We start from the raw sequence: 27,159 nt of genomic DNA, 5'->3' as shown, positions 1-27,159 counted from the left end.
AAACCTTTGGAATGCATTTGAGCATTTGCATTGTTTTGCTTAACTGGATATACATTCATATCATCGTGGAGTTGGCATGCCCCATTTTTTTCATATTGGCCCTTGACATAGGGCATTCCAGCATTTTGTGACTAACTGTTTGTGTCCATCTCCTGTAATGTGGGGAGAAACATGTGATTGAGAAGCAAAGCCTGAGAAAACTAGAGACTATTAAATATAGAGTGCAACCATACATATATTTTTATTATTAAAATGCTTGAAGTCTATAAAATTCCCGGAAGGACAACAAGAACCAAAATGCTCTACAGTGCCAGTAGCCATATTATATTTACATCAAACACATCATTGGCATACTATATATGGCTGCCAATAATGTTGACAAATACACAGGAAAGAATTTCATAGGGATTTATTTACCCCACTATAAATAGTCACTATGGACTGCATGAACCACTCATTAATTGATGGATAGTGCAGCTAAAATATGTGCAGATTATGATTTGTGACCACATGAGTAATTAAAACGTCAAACTTTTAGGAGCTTAAGTAGCTTGTGAGGGTAGCAGCACATATTGTTTATTGATTCATTTATATAATCACATTTCTTCTTCATCTTCACTGACTCCCATATCAAGTTCTGTTGTGCCAAGCTCCTCTTTTTGTTTGGTATATTCCTCTTTCATCTTTTCCAGTTCAAGCAATTCAATTTTCAATCTTTCTTTGTGGCCTGCACGGCGATTCCTTACGAGCTTCATTGGGAACGGGTTCATTTCATTAAAGGCAATGTTCGTTAGTTTCCTACAGATAAAAAATAGAGCAACAAACAAATCTGAACATTTTGTGGTTAAAACAGTTGAATCATTTAATAAGATGTTAAGTAACTGAATAATCCTCACTTTTTTCAACCATAGCTATTGATCACCAAATACCTACTTATGGTTACCAAAAACCTACAGTAAAACAGATCTTCAAACATGAATAAAATATTTTCTATGGGGAAAGTGACATATCAGCTTCTTTCTAACTAGCCATACTACTGAACAAGATCCTTAACATTTATTAAAATAAAGGAATCTTGATATTCAACAATGCATTTTTGACAGGTCTAGATTAAAAGGCACAGTTCCAATTACTCTGCCAGTTTTAACACTTTTGTAACCAAGTGTAGCATTGAAGACCCCATTCATAGAACTGTTGAATACACCAACCTTTCCTAGAAATAATTCTCTAACAGTACAAAATCATTAGGGTAGCACCACTAGACATTACATTAAATTACCGGTAAAGAAGACTTGACACCCACATAAACAACATCTCATTATTAAAAAAATATATTTTTTTGCTTACAAAATTTTTTAAAAAATTACTGGGGCCGTTTTAATTCTTATGCAGCCTCACTTATGAATAATTCATATTAAAGTGCTTTGTAAGTAATTTAATATGCCACCAAACAAGTCTTAAGCCACAGAAGCATTGAACTATACATGAAAGATCTTGGATCCGTTTGTATGGAAATATATGTTTATATGTGTATATCCTTGTAAGTGCATTATTCGTTTGTGTGTTGATAATGTATATAGCAACACAAGGAAAGTAGGCATCTCTGATTGTTATGTTTTGATCTTCAATTAGCTGTTACAACTTGCATGCAGCTTCGTTGGAACAATACATTGCTTTGAATGACAGTTCCATTGGCTATGTTTGTGGTCCCGCCTGTTCTCTTTGATTCCTGGGAATGATACCGATTGGATATAATGTCCTCTACAAGTCTATGGCTGATTTAAACATTCCCCAAATTTTAGAAAGGAAATAAAAGTAGTAAGCCTACCGAACAGCCAACGGATTGATAATGCACTGACAATGTAAGGTGTGTCATTATTTTGGAGGGGGCTCAGGACCCACTTCACCATAATGTGTACTTCAATAATGCATATGATAACTATGCCCCTTTAAATTAACATTCCCTCATTCCTCCTTGCAAACGCATGGATAGATTCAGCAGAATTATAAAGTATGTTACTGTACATTCTTTGTTGGTGGGATTGTATGGGATATGATAATGTCCAATTTAAGTTTTCAGTATAAACAATAATATCTGTAACCAATCAATGGATTTATACAACACTGGGTTTTGAGAAAAAAAGCACATAGTCCAACTTCATCTTCACTCACCTGCTATCACAGATGGTCTTTGTGAAGAATGATAGGTACTGGTAGATGTCTGACTCTTCTGTGAACTTTAATATCTCTTCTTCATTGTATTTAAAGATTGCCAAGGCATAGCGAAAAATAACCTATGACAGAAAGTTGTTTTTGGTTTACGGAGTCAATAACATTTACTGAATAAGTCTAAAAAGTGTCTCTCTGACAAAACAAATTTCCTGCATAAACTGCTTGTCCAATTAATGTCCAGTAGCCTTTTAATACAATGTTTATAACCCATGTTCAGAAAAATAAATCCAAAAAGAAAAAATGAAATGTTACTAAAAACTACAAAATATAATACTGTATGTAGGTTGTTTGAATTCTTGCCAGATAGCCTTCCTAAGGCTTTTGATGACAGTGCTTTATGCTATATATAAGGAATGGTATGTTACAAGGAATATGATGGAAGTGCCCAAGTACCCGTGTACACACATGCAGCTTCTTAAAGCCAGTAGTGTTCCTTATGCAGGAAATCTTAGTTACCTTTATACAGTTAATCATACGTCTGATTTCATGTTACTTTTAAACATTCCATGAATACCATTAGCTCTAGTATGTTGCACTTACATGTAAGGACACATTTTATTGCTGAAGTGTGCTAATTTTTAACTTTGATTACGGAAATAAAAGTTTAATGGAGGTTGTTTCCTACCTTTGTCCCTTCATACAGGAATGCATCCCAGACTCTGAGCAGTATATCACTGACCAAGCTGTCAACAAATACAACCAGGAACCAGTTAAAGGTGATCAAGGAGAGATCAATCCTGTATTGCTGAAAGTGAGCAGTCAAACGAGGCAGTTTTTCTGACATGAAGTCCTTGAATACTTGCTGATCTACCTAAAGAGAGAACATATTTATAATATAAATAAAGGTGATAAAGTTCAGGTGGTACAGCTGAACACAACCCTGATTATGTGACATCTTAAATATATACCATTACCTCACACTGAAATTGTTGATAAGGTGTATCCCAAATGACATTGCTTTTAGGAATAAAAAACCTCTTCAGGGGATCTGTTATTTAAAAGGTTTAGTATTGCCTTTGCTCGATTAGAAGACGGCCCTGATTATAAGAAAACAGCCCAAAATTTTAATATTTAGGAAAAAAAGAAAAAACCTGAATATAAGACTACCCTATAGAAAAAAAGTTTTCCTAGTAAAAACATGTAAACAATTTTTTAATATTTAATAAAACCTAAAACTTTTTATTTCCTTTTATTTGACACTCTGCCCCAGTTATACAATCTGTCCCCCAGATATGCCTTAAATGTCACTAAATGTCAGAAATGTCTTATATCCCCATATGCCACTCTGCCCCAGATATGCCTTTTAACCCCCTATTTGCCACTCTGCCCCCAGATATGCCTTATACACCCCTATATGCCACTCTGCTTCCCTGATATGCCTTTTAACCCCCTATATGCCTCCAGAAACCCATGCCACTAGTGGGGCAGCCGGTGGAGATCTGTGCGATGCAGTCCTCCGCTGCTGCTCGCCAATACTATTGCCGGGGCTTCTATGAAGGAGCACCGGCATCACATGACCTTCCGGTGCTCCACCGCAGAAGCACCGGCGGAAGTGCAGACAGCAGCGGAGGTTGTCTGTGTGCACCCACGCAAACGTGCGCACACCAGCTGCGGGATGTGCACAGACAACCTCCGCTACTGTCAGCACTTCCGCCAGGGGTTCTATGGTGGAGCACCCAGAGGAAGTGCCGGCAGCAGCAGAGGTTGTCTGTGCGCATCGCACAGACCTCCTACAGCTGCCGAAGAGGAGGATCCAGGTCTCCTGCAGTGCTGTGAGGATCTGCATTTAAGTCTTGTAGTCAGACCTCTATTTGAGGTCTGATTAGAAGATGAACTTCTATTCTATTTTACTTTATAATGAATGATTACTAAATGTTTTGCTTTAAAGCATCATATTTGCAGAATACAGATAACTTTAAGAGTATTTATTATATATTGCATTGCTCCTAAAATGTAATAATGAGCCTCCCTTTTTGTGGCATGCGGCATCCTCAAAAAGTAGCAATAGCTTACTTGAGATCCTGTTAAGTTGTTACTGTAGTAATCTGCTGGCATTATATTGTCAACAATATCCACCAGGCAGTGAAAAGCACTCTCTTCTTCTTCCAAGACTAAAAGTGCCAAAGCAGCCAACCTAGAATAAATGATAAAATTACATTTTATAAGTTCATAAGCTTTAAACGAGATAATTATTACCAGGTGTGTAAACACATAACGAAATTACTTCTCAGTGAAACTCCTTGATTATAGCTGATCTTTCGAAACTTCTTTATCATGTTGTGAAACCCATAAGGCAATTGCTATTTTTAATGTAACACTCAAGTCAGTATGCTTCAGGTTTTGGTGTATTGAGAAAACTATTAAAATCATTGCCCACGGTTTGGCATCGCAATCAGAATAATCTTCCTAGAAACTAATGTTAGCCTATGTAGTTGATACTGTATCAATTGTGGCCTCTTCTTTGCTCTATGTTAGTAGAAGAGTTCTGACTCGTGTCCCCTGATAAGAAAATTCCTCAAGGCAACTGGAATAAGACATTGTGATCATTCCTCAGAACCATTATCTGATCTGAACCTTTGTATATTGACTTTTATAACAAGCTTTGTCTCGCAAAGAGCCATTTACTATGTTTTACACAGGCAGAATTATATATTCAGACACCAACCCAATTTCAATCTAAAGTGTCCAACATGTTGTGACGAGCCATTTTCCAAATTGAGCAAATGCCTGCATTTTCGGGATGTGAAAAGCTGCCTCACATAATACATTAACAAAAGAAAGGTGGCATGGCCTTGAAGACTATTGCACAGCAGCTAATAAGATTGAAACATGTTACAGATTTGCAAAGAGATACATGATCTGCTATACACACACCTTCATGACTCAACAATATCATACTTTATCCTAAATTTTACGGTTTTAGGCTACAGAGTTGTGGAGTGCCATGTAACAGAGGAACGGTCTGCTCTGGAATTTACTTTCAGATAGCTGGCTAGATATTTTCAACTGGCCCGTAGTACAATGGTAAATCAAGGAGCACTCAAATTGCTGACTGTATGGTCTGCCCCGGCAAACAAATGCCTGTAACTTTTAGCACAACTGCCAGTAAGGGATTCTAAATTGATTGTAAAACAAGCTATTTAAACATATTTAACTCTTATGTAGTGTAGGATGGTGAGAAGACAGTCAGGACTATACACTAAACTACGAGTGCTTGTGAATTGGCAGCTCTCATATTGGCCAACTTGCATGAGGAGAATCAAGCTGATGAGAGTTGAAGAAAGCAAGTAACATTCTTTAAGCATTGTCTCCCCATGAGTGATACAATCTAACATGCTAATCACCAACCCCCCTAAATTATTCAATCAATTTTGAGTGTTGGTAAATAAATAATAAAATACTTTTTTCCATTGCGTGGTTCTCTTGATATTTATTAAACTCTTTTTTTAGCTCCTAAAACATGAGAAATTAAACAGATTTATTTTGTACCTGTTGAGTCCTTGACAATATCCAATGGTGGGATTGTGCCAGGAAAATGCAAGCAGAATTTTTCTAAGCTTCTGAATGAACTCAGAGTTGGGAGAACTAAAGTGTTTGTTGTTGGTCAATGTACGATGAATATCAAGTTCAATCTGTTGAGTGGCTGGATGTTGAGATTTTTGACACTTTTTGAGAAGTTGAGAGTAATGGTTGACTGGTATGCGCAGTCGACTGTTTATGAGCCATTTCCATACACGTTTTCGATGTGTTGTTGGAATTCCACATCTGACCAGGTTTTTTAGCTCCTTAGAATGAGCCAAATCTTCAATGTTATCCCATTTCGATTTTAAAGGCTTGTCTACCAGAACATGTGTCAATAGCTTGTTAGATCTGATTTCCAAGGCTTGGATTTTGGCCAGAAGCTTCAAGTGTTCAACTTCATATTCAGGAATAATCATAAAACCATAGTCATCATACTCACTAAAATGCGAAAAATGATCCATACATAATTATTACATTAATGTAATCATTAAACATTCTTTGCTATATTTTATCAAAGCGTAGTTAACATCAGGGTCACAATTCACCCCAGAGAAACTAAATATTTAGCATTAATACTAACAAGAGAAAGCTTAGACATCTCTAGAATTGTCAGCTTTATGGAAGTTCTTAATAGTGGTAATTTAAATGATGTACATGCATGTGATGGTCAGCCATTCACTGTATCATGGTTATATCTTGCTACTGTTATTACTGCCAACCTTTACCCCAAGAAAAAAGACAGGTCAGCAACCTGGCACCCTATTGGTAAACTGCTACTTGTGCTGCTATGTATGTTTATATACATACATACATACATGCATACATACACACAGTATTAGGAACGCTTATATAAAGAAAAAGCTTACCTTAGTGAGTTAAAGTTCCATGATGACTGGCCTGTTGGCTCAGATTGTAAGGCATCCTCTATCATTTCTTTAATTACTTTACAGTATTCTGTACTCAGGTTAGGTAGCAATTCTTGCAAGTTTCTTAGGACAATTAAATATTTGCTTTCTATTTGACAGTTTCGAGCTTCCAGATAAGAGCACTATATTTAGGAAAAGCACAAACATCAGTATTCCTTCCTTATTTCCTTACTTTGCATCATTAAAATGAAATTGTAATTTAAATGGTACAGTTAAAACGGCACACAGCCATCTAAAGTTATTATGTCACATGAATGTACTGAAAAAATCCTACACATTCGACAGATAAAAAAACTGTATATTGATGATAAAAGTATCCTTACTGGCTTAAAAAAGGTGTGATAAACTTGATTTCCTAGTTCACAAGACACACACAATACATGAACATATGGCATTAGTGGCTTGAGTTCCTGGAACCTGAGAAGACATTCTAGTAAATACACAATGCATTTTGTGACCTGGTATCTTCCATAGGGGCTCCTAGTAACCCAGACCACCTTTTTCACAATTTTCTCTTCTGGTTCTTTCCCATATCTTACTCCCCAAACAGATTTGCATATTCTTTTTCACAAGGGACTTTAGTTTAGCCCCATCTCCCTTTTGGCACAACCAGACCAGAGAACATTCATGTAAAGGCCGCAAATAACAGATTCCAGCATGTCAGCACATCTGGGAACCATACCTGGGAGTTCTCCGGGTCAAGACCCGAATCCTTCTGCCCATTTTCCCTATAAATGGGGGTGTTTCCTGCTGATATCAGCCGATAGTCCTGGCAGTCTCCTGCAAGGGATGGCTCCAGGTAGCAGAAGTGAAGAAGTTCGCATTTAATAAAAACTATGATTGAGAACTAAATGGCTTTTATTTCTTTTTATTTGCCAACCTGCCCCCCGGTTATGCACATCTGTTCATCGTTATGCACATCTGCACCCAGGCTTGCTACTCTGCCCCCCAGATATGCCCTTTAACCCCTTACACGCCACTTTGCCCCCCCAGAAATGCCTTATATCCCCTATATGCCACTCTGCCGCCCAGATATGCCTTATACCCCCTATATGGCACTCTGCCTCCCTCATATGCCACTCTGCCCCCCTGCTATGCCTTATTCTCCTATATGCCACTCTGCCTTACCTGATATGCTGCTCTGCCCCCCAGAAATGCCTTATTCCTCATATATGCCACTCTGCCTCCCTGATATGCCTTATTCCCCCCATATATGCTACTCTGCCTTACCTGATATTCTGCTCTGCCGCCCAGAAATGCCTTATATCCCCCTTTATGCCACTCTGCCCCCTAGACTTACCAGTGCATTCCGAGTGGGGGCTGCCGGTGGATGTCTGCATGTAGATAACCTCAGCTGCTACCCGGCGCATCCGCCGGGGCTTCTATGACTGAGCACCGTAAAGTTATGTGCTCCATCATGGAAGCCTCAGCGGAAGTGCTAGGTGGAAGCGAAGGTTGTCTGCGCGCATAGCTGCGGGGGATCCTCCTACTCCTATCTGGCAGCCGGTGAACGTCTGCCTTATGTGCGCACACAACCTCCGCTGCTGTCATGTCGGCGCTTGGTCATTGAAGCCCCAGAGGAAGCGCCAGCAGCAGGGGAGGATCTGGATCTTAGTCTTATAGTCAGACCTCTATTTGAGATCTGATTATAAGACGAGGGGTATTTCAGCAAATACAGTATTTTCTTATGATTGTCCCCAAACTAGCTTAGTTGACCAAAATACCACAAACTATATTTACTCCTTGGCCAATAATGTGCCAGGCACATCATGAAAAAACGGTCAGTTAGCGACCAAGGGACGCTCAAGCAATGTTGCTGTAATGTCCTGATGTTGAGGCATTTAGCAACACCGAAACCTGCACAAGGGAACCTGGGGCGTCCACGGCCGCCATATACAATATGTTGGTGAACGCCTGATATATAAGAGCTTGCACGGTGTTTCTAAAGTGCATTGATAGCGAGGCATTCAGTGATACTGAAAACCCACCCAGGCAAGATGGCTGGACCCACTAAAAAATAAACAAGTTCCCATGAGGGTCTCTCCAGGCCTTCCTAAGAACACTGAACTCCTCTGCAGGTTGAATACAGGTACTGTTTTTAACCATGCAAGTCAACAGAATTGGGCAACTTCAAAGATGTTGAAAATAGAACATGGGTGCATTGTGACCAGATGTCAAAATTCCACCAAAAAAAATGTTTTTTTACATCCCAAAGGTTATTTTATACACCTGTGGCAGTGGGTCCGATTGCAACACCTGAATTCAGTAATTAAATATGGTGCAAAATTGGAAAAAAGCAGTTTTCCAGACTTTGATTTGACATTTTTTTACTCATTTACAAAAGCTAATGGAACAAAAATTCTAAACAAATACCCATTGTTATAGAGCAATACGTGCAAGTAGCATATTACTATTGCAAACCCATTTTTTTAATCTGATCATACTGTCCCCATGTTCTATATGGGACATCTTTGAAGCCATTCAATTTGCACCCATCAAAGCATACACTCATGTGAAAAAGAAAGTACACTCTCTTTGAATTATATGGTTTTACACATCAGGACATAATAACAACCCTCTGTTCCTTAGCAGGTGTAAACATTAAGTAAATATAACCTTAGATGAACAACAACACATGACATATTATACCTGTCACTACATGCAAAAAAAACAAAGCCATGTCCTGTTGCATGACCCAAATTTGGCCAAGCTTTACCAGTCAGACAGAGGGCCTTACATGGACTCTAGAATACTTTGGTGTACAGAGGAGTTCATGGCCAACTCAATGACTACAAGGTTCCCAGGTCCTGTGGATGCCAAACAAGTCCAAATCATCACCCCTCCACCACCATGCTTGACAGTTGGTATGAGATGTTTGTGCTGATATGCTATGTTGTTTTTCGCCAACTTTAACATTTTACATGCTAACTGAAAGAATCTGAAAAAATAAATTAACTAAAACAACCTGCCTGTGCCACCGCTGCCCCTAAAACAGCCTCTCTGTGCCACCGCTGCCCCTAAAACAGCCTTATGTTATTATTATAAATTACTGTATATTGATACTGATATGAACAGGAAAGTCTAAACAGATTTGCACAGTTTTGGCTGCACATGCGTAGTGCCTATTTTAAAGTGACACATGGTTTGCAGATGTGCAGTGGTCAAGTCTCAGATTAGTGTTGTCATAATTTGATGCTAAAGTTAACTATGAACAGGGTGTGACGTCATAAATTAATGTAGAGGAATATGCAATAAACTATTTTTTTGTTTTATTTTACATTATTCTTTATTCGTGTTGCCGTGGACAAATTGTCTCAATTTTGCTTGGACTAGCGACCCTCAATACCCTGGGGGAAAGGCCTCTTTTGCTCCATTGTAAATCTGCCCCTGTAGTCTGATTTAACCTAACCTTTTAAGGCTTACATGTGATGGGTGGAAGATATTCCTTAGTTTCATCAGAAGTACCTTTTTTTCTCTCTAAGATATATAAATATAATTCACACTAACTAATCACACTAACCAGAATTTACATATGAATTGCTCAAGGAATACAAGCATGAATTTTACTGGTAGCAAGTTAATGTGTAATATTCTAATACACTTTCTAACCTCAATTAAGAAATGGACCATATATAATTATTAGTATAGGCAATAGTCAAAGATATGTAATTATTGGGCATAAATACATGATAATTAAGATATATTAATATGTTTCAATAATAAGCTTCAAGGTTTCCTTGACCTTAAATATAGAATGAAGGATTTGCTGAACATGCAGTCTATAGATAGGATGGTAACTTGCTAATGCATGGTATAGTTGTAACTCTAAAAGGGCATTACAACATACGTACAGTGACCACCTAAAATAGGGTTTAGGCGTGTAAGACCTAAGTGAACATGTTTGAACACCTAATTAGGTGAAGACCAATAGACTGACATCATTTTCAAATGGTATATAAGCTTGGTGTAAGAGAGGCAGAGGAGGAGAGGTAGAGGAGAGATGTACTTGCCATCCACGGACTCTTCACGTCCCAACACTCCCTCCCTCCATCCTCAGGAATACATAGGACAGATGTCATGAACTAAATTCCTCTCGAAGGTTTTGTAAGACTTGTTTCGTATTTTTGTTATCTACTTTTTATATTCTTCTTCTATTTTTGTTCCTATTAAATGTTTCACCTTTGTTTGCATCTAAGTGACTCTGCCTATTTTTGACGCGCATACATTTATATGTGATCCAATTATTTGAAGTTTGTATTGGCCCTATATATTTTCTTACAGTTAACCTTCACGTTGTTATGATAAAAAAAATAAAAATCTAATACAGGATCAGAGCAAGCACATAAATTTGTACGTTATGGAACAAAGTTCTGAATTACCATATACCATCTTATATACCACATAAGATCCATGCTCATTTTAGTAAGCAGAATATGTTACCTTCATAAGAAGAATTTTCTCCTTTTGTGCTGCATTTCTCCAAAGATCAGTCACTTGATGGATTTCAGAGTTCAAAAACTGGTTTTGGGTTTTATAGGCTTGTACATCATCCTTTTGAAACAAGATGGGAAAAGAATTAATGGAATCTAGAATGTCTGTTCATTAGTTCATTACGTAATATCATGAGTGTAATCTCCACATTTGAGGTTTCTTTATTATTGTTTCATTATAGATCCTTAATTATGGCATAAAGCTGAGATTTATTTTACTCACCATTAAGTTGTCAATCTTCCTCCACAGCTGATGTAAGTTCTCTGTTGTGCCGCCCTTTCCAAAGTCTACCTCGCTGTGGCTGAGAAGCTGTTCTGTTTGTTTTAATATAACTTCTTGTTTGGCATTATTTTTCTCCATAAGGAGCTGTATGTGTTCCTTCAGTTCTGCATTGTGGGCATCTTTTAAGCAGGAAGACTGCTGCAGGTGTTTATTTTCCTTTTCCAGTGCTTCCACACGTTGCCTCAGATCTTCTATTTGTCTAACCTTATGTCTTACAAGCTCCAGTCGGTCTTTTTCTTCTGCTCCATTTAAATAATCACTGCATGCTCTCTTCTCCTGATGTGCAGACTCAACAGCCCGGTGAAGAAGCTTGACAAGCTCCTGGTATGAAGTATGAAATACTTGAAGTATGAAGTAGCAACTACCTTTTCCACTGAATAATGTTTACAAAGATGTAGGATCATACAAGGAATGCTTACATAACAGGATTATTCACTTATTAGTATTTTTGCACAAGGATTTGGAAACGCGTAAGTCATATCTTTTCATGGTTGCTGTTAAGAAGTTACAGAAGTTACAGTTACCTACTTGGGTTCACAGTAGGATTCCAATGCAGTCAATACTGAGAGAACATGGTAAAGAAGACAATTTGCTATGCCTATGTTGGGGAGACTTACTCATGTAATGCCTGGATACGTTAAAAATTGAACATTTGTCATAACAAAAGTAATAAAATATTTTAAGTAATGGAGTCAGTTGTGACTTTCTCTTACATGGACAGTTTCTTTATTTTAAAAACATGTTCATAGAAAAAAAATTGTCATCATACACACAAAATAAGATACACTTTCTTTATATCATCCGCTTACAGTACTTGTTACAACTCACATACCTTCTGAGACTCCAGCTCTCTGGTAAGGGCTTGGATTTGTTGCTGTGGGTTGCTGATTTTCTCAAAAGGGACAGTTTCAGAGACTGATTCATGGCTAGGAGCCACAAAACCATTTTGCTTTCTGACTTTCCTTGCAAAGTTTAATGAAGGAGACAGCTTTGGAACTGGTTTCATAACAATGTCCCATGCATGAGTTTCCTTTGCTACAAGATATATGCAGTTAGCAAGACATACCTAATAAGTAATAGGTCCATAAACTAATATGTACTAATTTACCCAAGGGACAGTCACATGGCATTCTGTAGATGTATGGCCATACTGTCATACTCAGCAAATGAGGCAGATTAACAATATTATTAAAAGTCTTGAAATTCATTAATTTAGAAAATCTGCTATTGTGTGTGGTTTTGCTGCAATTCTGTATAATTTTGCTACGAATCAGCTTCTAGTACCAGCTTGGTTAATATTGCAGGAAGGTCTAATGAGACTCCAAGTGCATGCATGTACCGTATTTAAAGTAGAGCAGTTTCCTGCGAGCGAAACTAGAAGCAGCCAATCAGTAGCGAACATTTCAGACCTTCGAGGAGTAGGGAAGCTGCAACTTTTTCCTAAGACAGGTACTTTTTTATTTTTATAGAATGCATATTACAGTACTCAAAGTTCTTCTTTAGTGGGGCTAAAGGGGTAAACTATCCCTTTAACAATGTCTGGCAGTAAGGAACCAGCTATGAAACAGCCATCTTCCTGCAAAAACAGAAAATTCAACTCTCCTGGTCCTTTAAGCATGTCTGATACTGGCCACTTGGCAACCCTTAAGGAAACTTGGTAGGCCAGACCTCCCCTCAGGGGTAAACACTCTGGATATGAATTCAGCATTTGATGTCCCTTATTACCATATGTACTCAATTATAAGACAACCCTGGTTATAGGACCACCCCCAAAATTTGAATATTAATTTAGAAAAAAAAAGAAAAAGCCTGAATATAAGACTGCACTATTAGAAAAAAGTTTTACTAGTAAATACTAATTCACATGTAAACTGTTTTTTTCATATTTAATAATAAACTATGAGAAAATGCATTTTTTTGTTTTTATTTCCTTTTTAGTTGCCAACCTCTCCCCCAGTTATGTACATCTGCCCCACGGCTTGCTACTCTGCCTCCCTGATATGCCACTCTGCCTCCCTGATATGCCACGTTGCCCCCTATATGCCACTCTGCCCCCTCATATACCTTATACCCCCTATTTACCACTTTATATGCCTTATCCCCCCCGACTTACCTATACATCCCTTGACTTGTCCCCCATCCTCCACACTCCCTGGTGTCAGGTGGGGGCAGCTGGTGGACATCTGTGTGATGCCTGCAGACAACCTCCGCTGCTACCCGGGACTTTCGATGGGGCTTCTGAGACTGATCACCAGAAGGTCACGTCATGCTGGTGCTCCATCACAGGAGTCCCAGCAGAGGTTGAAGATCCAGATCCCCTGCAGTGTTGCGGGGGATCTTAGTAATATAGTCAGACCTCTATTTGAGGTCTGATCGTAAGACGACCTTGAATATAAGACAAGGGGTATTTTTCAGAGCATTTGCTTTGAAAAAACTTTGTCTTATAATCGAGTAAATATGGTATATATTATTGCTAATTAATGAACTACCAAGGGTCTATTACTTGTGAAACTGTATATATTTATTTTTATTTTAACTAATTAGTCCCTTTTTGAATGTGCAGAAAGTGGTCCCATTGATTAAAAAAAAAACACAGAAAGAGGTGGTAAATGTTTTTTCCTCCCATGGTTCTATACACCAGGTATCTAAACTGTGGATTTTTCACAAAATAACTATATTGCTTCAGTCCAAAACAATAATTATTCTTATTATTCTTAATATCATGTTTTTCCCCCAGATTCAGATAACACAGAGATGGTATTTTCAGCTGAATAATTGCCTTATAATTAAATATTGAGTCACCTGATTTCTCTTCTGTTTCTTGTTCTGGCTTTTCAAAATGGAAAACACTGGCATTATTTCCTGACATAGGCTTCAAAATACATAAATTACGCACTGTATTCCTGGAAAGAAAAAACATATCAAAAACAGCGTTTAATGGTGGCCCTTAAGAACCTTAGGAAGTAAAATCTCTCTTGTTCTACATCGTGTGGTGACATCATTAAGACCAATAAACTAGAACTTTGAAATTGCAAGGTACACACATAAAAAGCCCTTGAACAGGACAGGATATTTCCTGATCATTGTTCAGTGCTTTGCTAGCAAGCATATTAAAGAAAAACATTAGTCTAGGTGAAAGATTTAATCTTGCATGTCTATTGTCAGCTGTAAGACCAATATTATGTTCGGCAATTATACATTTAGACTGACACAGTAATCATGTTTTTGTGCCACTTAAAATGTTTGATAGCTGAGTGTCCCTAATAAAATACCTGTATTTGCTCAATTATAAGACGACCCTAATTATAAGACCCCCCAAAATTTGAATATTAATTTAGGAAAAAAAGAAAAAGCCTGAATATAAGACTACCCTATAGGAAAAAAAGTTTTACTAGTAAATATGAATTCACATGTAAACTATTTTTCATATTTAATAAAAACTATGGTTGAGAAAAATGATTTTTTTGTTTTTATTTACCTTTATTTGCCACTCTGCCCCCAGTTATGCACATCTGCTCCCTTATGTACTTTATTTGGTGGAGCTGTATAGACACTAGAAATTACTAAACCCTTCAAGGGCACTCTATATCCAAAATGTCACATACTTTCCCTGTGCTCAAGAGGGCTTGCATTACCAGTTTCCTTGGAAAACCGGTCTAGGACAGCCTGCAGAATTCTGCCAAATATTTATTGCTCAAATATTTATTGCTCAACCCTGTAGAAGGTACCATGGCCTATTAAGTGTTTCTTGGTGGACCATCTCCTGCATTCTAAACTGCATTTTTGTTATGATTATTATATGGTTAAAGTGAAGTAGTGAAATGGAATGATTTGGCATGCCTACTACAAAACTGCATGTATTACCAAGGACTAAAGCAGATCTGTTGTCAGTTTTAGTTTGTCTATGGTTAGTCTTTTTGGAATATAAGGAACACGATAATATATGCAATTTAAAGCCTCGTGGACATGGCTTACTGTATTTCTGTCCAAGGATGCTTTAAGGAGAAGTTTTGAAGTGCAGTTGACTCTTGAGGAGCAGGTAATGAGGCTACTAATGAACCCACCACTTCAGTTGGGGTTTTTACAGGGGGCAAAAAGTCACATTCCTCTCCTGTTAAAAAAAAATACAATTAGATTTTGTTATACATGATATTTGCACACACGTACAGGCTAGATATCCCCATACATACTGCCAGCACTGCATATAATGAAAGTATGTGGCATTCACAATTGTTTGTATTTAAAAGATCCATGAACATGTATTTAGAGATATTGATAAACGTACACTTGTATATGGACATTACATGCCTAAAGGGCCAGATAAACCAATAGATTATATGTAGTTCATTTTATAGTTCAACTCACAAATCCACTAAAGCCAACTAGCAGGCACCCAGGAACCCCTTTTAAGAGGACGGTAAAACCAGACACATGAACCTGTTGCTGTCCTGAGTCACTGTGGGATGAAAAGAGGGGGTGAACAAAGGAAGGGCAAAGCAGCCATGTTTATGGTTGCAAAAAAAGGCAGAAGGGACTGCAATTACCACCCCCCTCTCCCAAAATAAACACCACTCAAATGTGGAGGAGCTAGAATGTCGCTAGGTGGAATCTCTTTGATAAGACTCCCTGTATGGTGGCCACGTCATAGTATACCAACTCCACTCTGATGAGACCTTCACTATAATTACCACTCAACTTGATTAACAATCCCCACACTGACAAGCCCTTTATATCGAGATACTCTCATTCACTCATTTTACTGTTTACATAGAAATATACATTTGCATGCATTTAAACAATGTTCTTATAGCAATTCAACTATGTAAACCCCAGTTGCTGGCTATTTATGAACATTCAGGCGTAAGTTAAGTTAAATATTTTACTCTTGGGTAACAGCAATTTCAAAAGAAGTGATGGCACCATTCATTTCATTAAATATGATGTAAATTGTATGCCCAACACACAGATAATACATATTTCTCTTAGGTCTAGTAGTCCACATAAACAGGACATCTGAGCTGGTGATATCATAAATGCAAGTACAGTCATGTAATGAAAATACTTTCCATCAAGACAAAGTTAGACATGTCAATTGTTAGAAGAGGTAGGCCCCTGGAAGTTATTAGTTGGGAATTTATAAACTTTCTTGATCCTTACCCTTAATTTTCAATCCCAGTCACTCAATTTTTACAAATTACGAATTGGACAGAGATGGATTTCCCGCTTGCAAAATATAAATGTAACTATTAAGGTTGAATTCCATCTACATTCTCAATTCGGGAATTACATCTTTCTAATCACTTTCTCTGCGCTTGCATTGGAGAGATACTTTCTATATCGAAAAACATGTAACAAAAGCAGGCACAAAGCATTAATCTCTAGCATTGATTTACCAAACACTACGTGTGGGGTCTCTGTGCTCATCCGTGGAAAGGGAATTCATTGATTTCAATGGGGGCTTTTTTCCAAGCAGGCAATCAGTAGCGAGAATCTTTGGAACACAGGAGGAGGAGGGTAGCTGCAGCTACTACCCCAGGTAAGTGCCCCTTTATTTTTTCATGAGGCTGCCCCCACTAAACTTTTCTATGGTGTACTGTTGCTGAAAGGCTGCCTTCTCTTACAGCCCATTAAATATTGATTATAAACAAATGCCTCATGGTTACATTTAAATGCTTAGATAAGGGGCGTCCAACATGCGGCCCGCGGGCCAAGTGCGGCCTGCAAGACCTCGAGGTGCGGCCCGCGTAAGATCGGCAGCCAAGGCAACCGATCTTACACGGGCCGTACCTCAAGCCCTGCTACAACAAGAGCCCTACTACTTACCAGTGGGAGGGTCTTTTGTACTGGAAAGGGAAAGCGGAACCCAGCAAAGTTCACGTGACATCACATGACTCTGCTCCAGTACTGCTTCCTCTGTGCAGTACCAGAGAACGCAGAGGGAGGCCGTGCCCCCTGCTGAAGTCTGTGAGCGGCATCGAGGAGCTGCAGTGCAGGTAAGGGGGTGGGGAGGGTTTTTGAATGAGTATGCGTGATTGAGGGAATGAATCTGTGAATGAATGAGTATATGAATGAATGAGTGTGTGTGTGTGTGATAGCATGGATGTTTAAGTGCTGGAACCCAGGCATGATGGGACTGTGATTCCTGTTAGCAATCACACTCCTATCATGCCAAGTCAGCCAGTACATGCTGAAACCTGGCTAGCTGCCCCCCTTGTGTATTGATGCTGCCAGCAGTATGGGGTCTGCACATCACTTACAGCCACCCTGTTCCAGCATGTACTGGCTGACTTGGCATGATAGGAGTGTGATTGCTAACAGCAATCACAGTCCCATCATGCCTAGGTTCCAGCATTTACTGGTTGGATGTGTAAGTGCTGGAACCTAGGCATGATGGGACCGTGATTGCTGTTAGCAATCACACTCCTATCATGCCAAGTCAGCCAGTACATGCTGAAACCTAGCTAGCTGCCCCCCTTGTGTATTGATGCTGCCAGCAGTATGGGGTCTGCACATCACTTACAGCCACCCTGTACCAGCATGTACTGGCTCACTTGGCATGATAGGAGTATGCTCACAGCAAGCACAGTCCCATCATGCCTAGGTACCAGCATGTACTGGTTGCCTGATTATGATGATAGGCGTGTGATTGCTGTTAGCCAAGTCACATTTGTCCAATTGTGGTGTGTTACCTACTTTTATTAAAAATGTGAGTTTTTATTATTATTTTTAATGGTGGAGGGTCATTTTTGGTTTTGGCTAAGTGAACTGTGAATGTTTTGGTCCAGAAGTTTCATTTTGGTGCATCCCTAGAATAAATAGAACTATTTCATTTTTAATTATCCTGAATTTGTAGTCACAACACTTTCTAGGCCCAGAAATCAGTGAGAGGAAAAGTAAAGGTTTTGTGTCATTTACTTTATTTTAATCTGCATATTTTATTAAAGGCCATATTTTCTCACAGTGAAAAATGAGTGCCCTCGCATGTATACAATTCTGATGAAGTGGCCCACTGCAGAAAAAACTTGGACACCCCTGGCTTAGATTATGTCTTGGCTGAAGTGATTGGTAGAAAAAGAGGCAAAAAAGCAGTTTCTAGTCCGTGCAGGTACCCCCCTTTAAAACCTCCCATGCATTAAAATTAAATAAATCATATTACAGATAAACATCATTTGATTTAGCAATATCTTTTTTTTTTATTAATTGTCTAAAACCCCTTTTGTACCTACGTTGATTGAGCAGATCAGCTTTGCTGGCTGTCAGTTCAGAGGATAAAACAACTCCAAAATTAATTCCAGTCTCTGCTTTGCAAAATTCCCAGCGTTTTATCTGCAGTTGCTGCAGCCAATACATCATAGTATGGCTGTTTATGGCCTGAGAGTAATGTAAAATAAACTGAGTTATACAGTTATCTAGCAGAACAAAAAACACATTGCAATCAAAGTTTCTCAGAGAAAATTCAAATAAAGGAGGAACACGTATCTTAGTTTTCCAGTCACAAGACTGCACGTTCTAATCTACATTTTCATTAGAGGAGGAATACAAAGAGAAGAATATTGAGGAGAAAATCTATTACACTGTGTGGCTTAATTATACAATGTCAAAAACATTTTCTAGAGGAGTCTCCAATGGTAGTCAACAGGGCACAACATTTATTTAAAAAATAAGTTAGGTGCCCTCGGGAGATGCAGGAAAATAAAGGTCTTTATGGCAAATGGATTGGAGAGGGGAGAGCTGCTGGACATTCATACCATAAGAGCTAAGTTGGGACTGAAGGCATTTCCCTGACATTTTCAGGTGCAGGATTTGCACAGTAAGATTGGGGAAACCCACCAGCTCTTCCCATCAAAATCTAGTAAAGATAAATAAAAAGTATCTAACAGCATTGGGGGGAGGTGCCCCAGAGCCTTACCTTTGCAGGATGTGGCCAGGACTTCCCGTCGATGTCAGTGGGCACTCCCACCGACATCAGTGGTTGGTCCCGCCAACATGGCAGGAAACACCTCCATTTAAAGTGGAAATGTGCTGGGAGTGGGGCATGTCAGGGCCCTGCTCCCGCGACCCAGAAAAAAACAAGATGCTAGTGCTCACATACAGGGAATAGGAATGCAGTGATGAATATAGGGATGGGAATGTACATGTCTACACATGTTGTCATATATACAGGTACATATAGATGAACATGGTGCACTTAAAAATACAGTACATATAGCAGGTGGGGGGTTATGTAAAACCTGTGTAGTGGGACAGGAAACCCAAATCGGCATTGAGTCCTCTATTCTTGCTGTTGAATAGTTGAATCATTCTGACTTCAAAGGTTTGTCTTTCTTTGGTATTACTGAAGTCCCCTTTCAGTACTTTGATTTTTAGGTCCTTGATAGAATGGTCATTTTAGGTGAAATGGTGTCCCACAGTGGTGCAGTAGGAATTTTCCTTGTGGTGTTTAATGGAATGTCTGTGCATGTTCATTCTGCCATTTTATTGCTGGCTGGTTTCTCCAGTGTAGCATCCTAGGTCACATTTAGTGCATTGTATCATATACACTACATTGCTAGATGTGTAGGTATATGATCCTTTAATACTGTAGGTCTTGCTGTAGTGGGTGGCTATGTTGTCTGTGCATATGTGTTGGCACAGTTGGCAGCGGGGCGTTTTGCACGGTGTGGTCCCTTTTTCTTTATTCATTCTGTCAGTGGGTAGTTTCCGGTTAATTAATTTTTGTTGCAGGTTTGGGGGTTGTCTGAAGGCCAAAAATGGGGGTTTCAGGGAAGATGTTTTTTAGTGTCTCATCTTCTGCTAGCATTGGCTGTAGGTCTTTGATGACTTTCCGGATTTCTTCTTCTTCTGGGTTATAGGTGAATACAAGTTCCACGCACACACCTGCTACAATATAGAGAAAAAAGAATCTCTACACGTGTACCACTTGTAGTCACCTATAACCCAGCACTTGAAGAAATCCGGAAAGTCATCAAAGACCTACAGCCAATGCTAGCAGAAGATGAGACACCAAAAAACATCTTCCCTGAAACCCCCATTTTGGTCTTCAGTATGAGTACAAAAACAAAGTAATCTCTAAATAAGTTATTGGGGGAAGGGTATTTTTGGGGTTGATGGTTTATTGATTTGTATTTTCAAAAAAAAAGAAGTGCTGAGGGACAATTGTGTTTTCTTTAACTCTTTCTTTTTTTGTTTGTAAGGATATTGTAAACACAGAGATAATGTTTACTATTACAGTAGTCAAAACGGAGTATGGTTGGTTGGCCTTTGCGTGAAGGCATTATTGGTTATAAATGTTCTCGTTTTTGGAACTAATAAACTTTCCTAACTTAAAAAGTTTATCAAATAACCAAAGCTACTGAAAACAAAGAAGACATGGATAAGACACAGTTTTTTCAAATAACATGGTTAGCCATTTCTACTTTCTAGGTAAATAAATACTTTGGTAAATAAAATATCCTTATTTATACCTTCAAGACAAAGACTCGACTTGGTGTTTTGATCTCAAATGTGCCCTCTTCCATTTCCAATTTTGAGTCAAAAATGGCAAAACTGATGTCAATGCTTCCCAGTGGGCAAACATCTGTAGCAATTCTGTAGTAGTGTAAGTGGCACTTTTTTTCATCATAGCAGAAGAATCTGTATTTCCATGCCTTGCGGGGTCCTTTCATACCAAGCTTATACAGGTATCCACATAGTTTTTTAACTTTTGGTTTCTCACCTTCTGTCACTAGGGTGAGATTGAAACCTTCAGTAGGTCTTTCAGATTTATAGCTAACACAGTCTGTTCCTGATATAGCCGCTTGCTCAAACAGGGTGTTGGTACCTTCGTTCCCTTCTTCAAGTTCATTTTTCACATCCGATTCAACCAGTCTTTTAGAACACACAACCTCATTTGTTATTTCGATTTCTTCCATTTTATATTGAGATTGTTTTTCTTATCTGTAAAAGTGTAAAAGTATTTCAGTACATTGACACATAGAACTAGTTTGTCAATTAGGTACATTTTAATTTTATGCAATTTCCCAGAGAAAACTGTCCATTTACTTACTGCTGACCAGGCTCGTCACTGGTATAAGAAAAAACCTTAGTAAGTCAGGACCGTTATTTATCTGCAACCACACTGGAAGCCTGTTTATGCATTTTAGTTTCTATCAGTTTTTATTTATGGACATGGTAAGAACTCTGTATTCAGAAAAACTTTAAATGATAACAGCGCAATGAGTAGACAGGACATAACAATTAGTATATAACATAACAAAATGACATACAGAAACAATAGGTGAGGAGGACCGTACAGAGTAAACCATATACAGTATAAAAGAACAAAAATATTAATTTAACAGGTAACTATCTGTGCCATAAAGGGGCATTTTTCTTCATAAATACATATTAATCTCCCTCCATTGTTGTCACATTTTTTACAGGTTCACATTAAGCATTTAATGTTATAGCATCTTTTCCACCGACTGCGTCTTTAATCTAAGTAAACATACAGCTGTTTACCACCTGTTTTTACCACCTGTTTACCACGCTGCCAAACACATATTTCCAAGCAGTTGGGTTCTAGAACCCTTCAGCAACCTGTACATACCACTGGCACGCTAGACTGCTGCAGGATTCTCCAGTATGATGAGGCTGGAGGAGCTACAATTTTACTATGCTATAAAAACAACAAATCATATTTAAACACTTTCTAAGATTTTTAAGGGTTACAATTAAATAATACAAAAAACATGGGATATAATGAGCACAAATTCCTAGTTAGCTTTAAAATTAATGTTCACTTCTCCAATTTTCTGACTTGGAGTAACACACGAACAAATATCCTCCATGAGTCATTTCCTTTTATGCTGATCACATGTTCGTTCTTTCATCATTTGTCTATTTGTCATTCTTGTTACTATATGACAAAGTAATTGCTTTGAGCCCCTCACTGACTTTTGTTACCGCCTAAGAATTGACGGTGGAGACCTGTGTCCCACATTCATATGTATTTACCTTCCACACTGCCCTAGGCTCCACCACGCTATCTCTTTAAGGCACGGAGCATCATGATATGACATCATATCTTCTAATGCAGAATATGGAGGGTGTGCTGAGCCGGCAAAACCTTCATAGTGTAAATGGGCAGGGGCCTAACTAGAAACCACAGGGTCCTGGTGCGAAAAGTGCCCCAGGGCCCTCCAACAGCTGGTCTGTGCCATCATTGCCCCCCAAACAATTTGTTTGTGCCTTCTATGCTTCTTGCCCCCTGTCCAACATACAGTCTGTATGTAAACATTAATTCTAATAATAATTACATATACATGCTCACACATACACAATTGCACATGCACACACACACATAATTACAAATCCACAGGAACAGCAGGAACATAGTACAAAAGGTCAAGGCAGACTTTTAGTCAAGCAGACAAGGAACTGGAAACCAGTGCAGGACTCAGGACAAGGCAATTACAAGGAAAACACCCAGAGACTAAAGATAGCTCTTACATGGGTATGTGAGGATATATATATATATATATATATATATGTGTGTGTGTGTGTGTGTGTGTATAAGGGGAAGGCCATCCAGCAATTAAATCTGGGCATGTGTTCTGCTTTAAAAATATCAGGCAACATAAAATTTGATGGCAAAAAAAACACATGGCCCATCTAGTCTGCCCATTTCTCCTGATGTAAGGGGTTTAAAAGTCAAGTCCTATAGTGAGGAAAAATTTATGTCTATCCCATGCCTGTATTAACCACCACAACTTCCTTACGTAACATATAAGCCTCAGGCCGTCTAGTTTTAGACCATGACCTGTTGTTCTAACATTGCTCCTCCATTCAAATAAGCTTGACTCTGTTCTTTGTTGAATCCCTTGACGTATATTTTTAGATCTGTTCACCTGTCCTGATAATTTCTGTCCTGCAAACCACTCACCATTTTTGTAGCTCTCCTGTGAACTCAATATCCTTTTGTAAATGGAGTCTCTAGAAATGTACGCAATGCGCAATACTATAATATGCAATATAGGTAAGGCCTGACCAGAGATCTGGTATAATCACCTTTTTCCTGCTACGAATGCTCTCCACATTCAACCCAGCATACTGATTGATTTTTTAGATGCTTTACTGCATTGTGTGCTTACCTTTAAGTCATCAGAAATAATTACTTTCTAAGTCCCTCTCAGTGCTCCCAATTTTACTGCATATTCTGTCTTGGGATCTTTACGTCCCAAGTGCATTATTTTACATTTATCAGTATCAAACTGCAGCTGCCACACTCTCGACCATTCTTCTAATTTACTTATTCACCATTTGAGTTGTTCCACCCTGTTGCAGACCTTTGTATCATATGCAAAAAGACATGCCATACCATAAGACCTTCTGTCACATTACTAATAAAAATATTAAAAAGAACAGGCCTCAATACTGATCCTTGAGATACCTCACTAGTAACATGTTTTTCCTGTCATATCTCCATGTCCCACTTCCAGTGCAACGCGCTAAGGGTTTAGTTTTGGGGTCCAGCTACTGGCAGGGAGGAAGCTGCCAGCCAGCACAAGGTCACCTAGACATGTAATTACCCGTCCTCCACTGGTTGCAGGGTTTTGCAAGAGGATCACAGAGGGTGCAGCTATGACGCGCGCCCTGGTATCCCATAGTTGGCCGTATTCTGGGCAGAAAAGTGCCTTTGGTGAGGGCAGACGTTACATTTCCTCTGAATATACACTATTAACTACAACCTTCTTTGCTTAGTAACTATACGCCAGCAGCGGTCACCCACGACCGCTACAGGAAAAGAGAATTCTGCACTGTGTACCAGGAGGCGGGGGCAAGGTAAGAACATAGAGACCATGCCCCTGTTATACCAGATGCTAGTACTCTGGTCATAGCATTACGACCACTGACAGGTGAAGTGAAAAACACTGAAAATCTTGTTACAATGGTAAGATGGCTAGTGCCTATCAAAAGTGGTCCAAGGAAGGGAAAGCAGTGAACCGATGACAGGGTCATGGGTGGCAAAGCTCATTGATGTACGTGGGGGTTGAAAGCTGGCCCGTGTGGTTAAATCTGACAAGCTACTGTAGCTCAAATTGCTGAAAACGTTAATGCTGGTTCAAAAAAAATGCTGAGTTTCAAAAACCAGGCAAAGACATGATTTTAGTTAAGTTCTTTTTAGGGGTAATTATATCATGTGCCATGTGATGTCTCTGTAATGTAGGCATTCACAACAGATATTCCATATGATTTCCTCACAATGACTGAAATGGCTACCTTGCGTAAGTTATACATTACAAGGGAAATGTCCATGCATTAAAGTTTAAACCTAAAAATAATTTGTCCATCAGCTTGAATATCAGGTTTTACAAAATATCATCGGAGTTTCCGAACAAGACCTTTGGAAAAACTACCGCGCTGCATTGGGATCTCAGTCTGGCTACCTAATGGGAAATGATCATTCCATCTTAAATTGTTTCATCCTAAATTTTAAAGAAACAAATATATTTGTAAAGGGATTCTTTTTTAGAATCACGTTTCAGAATAGGTATAAAAGTAGTGTATAAAAAGGAAGAAAGGAAAATAGTAAAAGATATATAAAAGTATTTTTGTAAACAGTAATTAGCAGTGTATATCCTCACCTGTTGTTTCTGTATGCCTTCTTGTTATGTTATCTACTAATTGTTATGTCCTGCCTACACTTTGTACAACGCTGCTGAATCTGATGGCGCTATATACATAATAATAACAACAACAACAACAATAATAACAATAATAAATCACATGCCCTGCATTAAACACACATACCGTTTCTATTCCAAGGCTGGCTTCTTCTCATGTACAAGTGTTCACTTCCTGATCAGTTGGAGAGGCTGGCATTACCACGATTAATGTAACCTCCTGTTCAACTTCTACTGATCATTCTCTTTGGACAACTTGCCAGATCAACCTGTGACACCCATAACTACAGGGTGCCGACAAGAAGAGTCAATCACGCCCGTCCGTCTGCCTGCCAAGAGCTTCGTTTCGTCATTTGAATAAATGACGCCTCCCTGTAAATATCCTCCCTGTGTCAGGGGAGGGCGCCTGCATTCTTCAAATTTCACTAATGCTGATTTTCTTAAGTTGCAAAACCGAGCAGCGTCATCCCCATGGCAATCAAGGCAGCAGAAAAAAGACACAATGACTACACATGAAAAATCGATTAAGGTATAATCAATATATGTGATTGTGTTGAATAAGTTACTCACATTATATAATGTGAGTAACTTATTCAATATATATATATATATATATATATATATATATATATATATATATATATATATATTGTATATTACTCAATATACATATATACACGTTTCTGCCAAAGCATACCAAAGCATTAATAATTTGGTGAAAGAAGATGAGCTGAAACACGGTTTCATAGACCTTCTTTTAAAGTTAAATCAAAATAGAGTATCCTTAGCACTCAGCTACATGTTATGCTATTCGACTAGTGTGACCCCCTGTCTTAAGATGCCCCTAATATATAATTATATATACTGGTAAATCATTATTTGAGTTGCAAGACAAGCACTGGTTAACTTTACATTTCTGTCCTGTTACCCTTGGGAACACTGACTTAAAGGTATTGGCGCCATACTGAATAACCTATACAAGCTCAATGAGTTGTATGTATATGTGTAAACTGATATGCTAAATTAGGTACCCCTTAAAAAATACCTCTCATCCAATTCATTACTAACTGTCAATGTTAATTAAAATAAAAATCATTTAATTAAAAATGTCTTTATATTGATTGTTAAAATGAACAGTAATGGTATATAAAGCATTAACATAGAAATATAGGAATTTGTATTACTTGGCATTCATATATTTGCTGTCAAACTGAAAAAGTTCATACAGTTATAGAAAACTGTATTGTTGAGGATTATAATTACACCACAAGTAATTAACCAATAATAATACGGTAAGATGAGAGCCAAGATGACCCTATAAAATATATAGGTTTTAAGTTAAGTAAATCTTGTTGTAAACTATCTGTAGGTTGTGGTTTTTGTTATTTATTATGATCTGAGATCAGGGACAGAAGATGCTACTACTATAATTTCTAATCTACTTCCTTACCTTCTCTTTACCAGTTGACCTGAGTCAACATCAATGAGCAAATTAATAATAGGGGAGAAATAATCATTCAGATTCTGTGAACAGGAAATTAAGACCGCTGGCAGCATTATATACACACAGGGTAACCTTTGGAAAAAGGACAGGTTGGCTTTAAGGTGATCATGTGCCATCCGAAATAATGGAATTTTAGCCTACCACTATTCCTTTGGGAGTCGGGTCCATTTCTCACCGCAGGAAGCCTGGCCAATTTTTGTAGTTTTGCTATGGCGATATGTGACAATTTTTATAACTAGCTCACACTTTGCCTTAGGGAAATGTATTTAGATAGAAGACAAGTTAAGCTATTCATAGATACCTACTATGGGGCAAACCTAACACATTTTCCAATTCTCCTTATTAAATGTATCCAATAGATGTGGTTTTACATGCAGTTTTCACACTAAGCCCATGTTGGTGTTAGAACACAGTAGTAGGCATACATGAGCAGTTGTAAACAAGCCAGATATTACGTATCTGGCGTGTTGCTGAGGGGAAGCAAGACCTCGCTGCAGACCTGCAGACAGACAGACTTAGCGGCCAGGGACAGAGAGGT

The 27,159-nt window shown here is 38.5% G+C and overlaps 1 protein-coding gene across 1 annotated transcript; it reads right to left on the bottom strand.

Annotated features, from left to right (window-relative positions):
- Positions 1 to 217: 217 nt before the first annotated feature.
- Positions 218 to 25,460, bottom strand: TBC1D2 (TBC1 domain family member 2). The gene is made up of 14 exons (XM_053462663.1): positions 25,245 to 25,460; positions 20,918 to 21,389; positions 18,680 to 18,824; positions 15,429 to 15,564; positions 14,256 to 14,356; positions 12,286 to 12,488; positions 11,394 to 11,774; positions 11,121 to 11,231; positions 6,621 to 6,802; positions 5,722 to 6,192; positions 4,246 to 4,366; positions 2,858 to 3,043; positions 2,173 to 2,294; positions 218 to 798 (listed from the first exon to the last, which is right to left on the bottom strand). Exons 2-14 carry the CDS (start codon positions 21,362 to 21,364, stop codon positions 597 to 599), a joined length of 2,808 nt encoding a protein of 935 aa, XP_053318638.1. The 5' UTR covers positions 21,365 to 21,389; positions 25,245 to 25,460; the 3' UTR covers positions 218 to 596.
- Between the last annotated feature and the right edge of the window lie 1,699 nt (positions 25,461 to 27,159).

Source organism: Spea bombifrons, chromosome 1 (assembly GCF_027358695.1).
Source record: "Spea bombifrons isolate aSpeBom1 chromosome 1, aSpeBom1.2.pri, whole genome shotgun sequence".
Classification (NCBI taxonomy): Eukaryota; Metazoa; Chordata; class Amphibia; order Anura; family Pelobatidae; genus Spea; species Spea bombifrons.
Note: the sequence above shows the minus strand (reverse complement) of the source record. Positions and strands in the feature narration are given on the sequence as shown.